The sequence below is a fragment of the Monopterus albus genome, unplaced genomic scaffold, assembly GCF_001952655.1.
Source record: "Monopterus albus unplaced genomic scaffold, M_albus_1.0 scaffold288.1, whole genome shotgun sequence".
In the NCBI taxonomy this organism is placed as follows: Eukaryota; Metazoa; Chordata; class Actinopteri; order Synbranchiformes; family Synbranchidae; genus Monopterus; species Monopterus albus.
The window spans coordinates 339,853-340,797 of record NW_018128168.1 but is presented as its reverse complement, the minus strand read 5'-3'; the positions used below and the strand labels follow the sequence as shown (position 1 = coordinate 340,797).

The 945-nt window shown below is 43.7% G+C and overlaps 1 protein-coding gene across 1 annotated transcript in view; it reads left to right on the top strand.

Annotated features, from left to right (window-relative positions):
- Window positions 1-105: 105 nt before the first annotated feature.
- Window positions 106-945, top strand: part of LOC109973282 (piggyBac transposable element-derived protein 4-like) — a 3,825-nt gene continuing 2,985 nt past the window's right edge. The window contains exon 1 of the mRNA XM_020622745.1: window positions 106-839. Within this exon, the coding sequence (XP_020478401.1) occupies window positions 568-839 (272 nt within the window). The 5' untranslated portion in view covers window positions 106-567. The remainder of the gene's footprint in view (window positions 840-945) is intronic.

The following is a 945-nucleotide window of genomic DNA, read 5'->3' as shown; positions in this document are numbered from 1 at the left end:
TTTTCTTAAATATTGATTGTAATAAATATCTCAAAGGACAGATTTGTCTTTGAGCATTCTTCATAAAAGGACACGCAGGACTGGTTTAGTCCAACAAGCTGCAGAAGGAGGTAGCCTGCTGCTGTGTTGGTGGGATGGGAAAAGTGATGCTAGATGACTGTCCAGCGTGTCCCCACTTGGATTTGCAACGGTCGGCTGCTGTCCGGTTGTTGTCACATTTGACAGTGTTCTCATGGTCTCCGCTGAGGCCAGTATAGTGTTAAGTAATGCAGCTGCTTCTGTGAGGCTGCTTGCAGGCTGTTGAGCAGACATCACCGTGGCTAACTGTTGTTAGCCTGTATTTTGAAATCCGCTCCGTTTTTTTCATCACCTTCCGGTTTCACTGAAATGCCTTCCGGTTTCACTGATATGCCTTCCTGTTTCACTGAATTGATTTTCAGTTGTATGTGTGAGTGGTAAAAGACTTTGGTTTCACATGTGTCTGTGAGAGGATAATTCTGAAAAAAGTCCCGTACGGCACCTCATACATTTGCGTGTGTTTTGTTCAATACAGCGTTTGTGTCTTGCATGTGTTGTATCCGTGTCGGCCACCGTACTTTATGCACTGCAGCTTACACCTTACAAACACTTGTTTTGTTGTTCTTATGCATTTTCGCCACAGCTTTTCTAGTGAAAGTGGCACAGCGTTTCTACAACATGGCAGAGGTGCTCAAAATGCTTGAGCAGGATGAGCAAAGTGCTGTCTGTGTTACGGATTCTTCGTCGGACGACGAAGACCTTGTGTTTGCAGATAATAACACAGACTCCGATGCGGATTACCGTCTTCCTTCATCCGAAAGGTTTGTAACCTCGTATACATGTCTTGTAATGTATGTGAAAACTGCTTTTGATGGTCACATACAGTTAACACATTTAGTTGTGTTGTGCATGTTATTGTATCAGTGT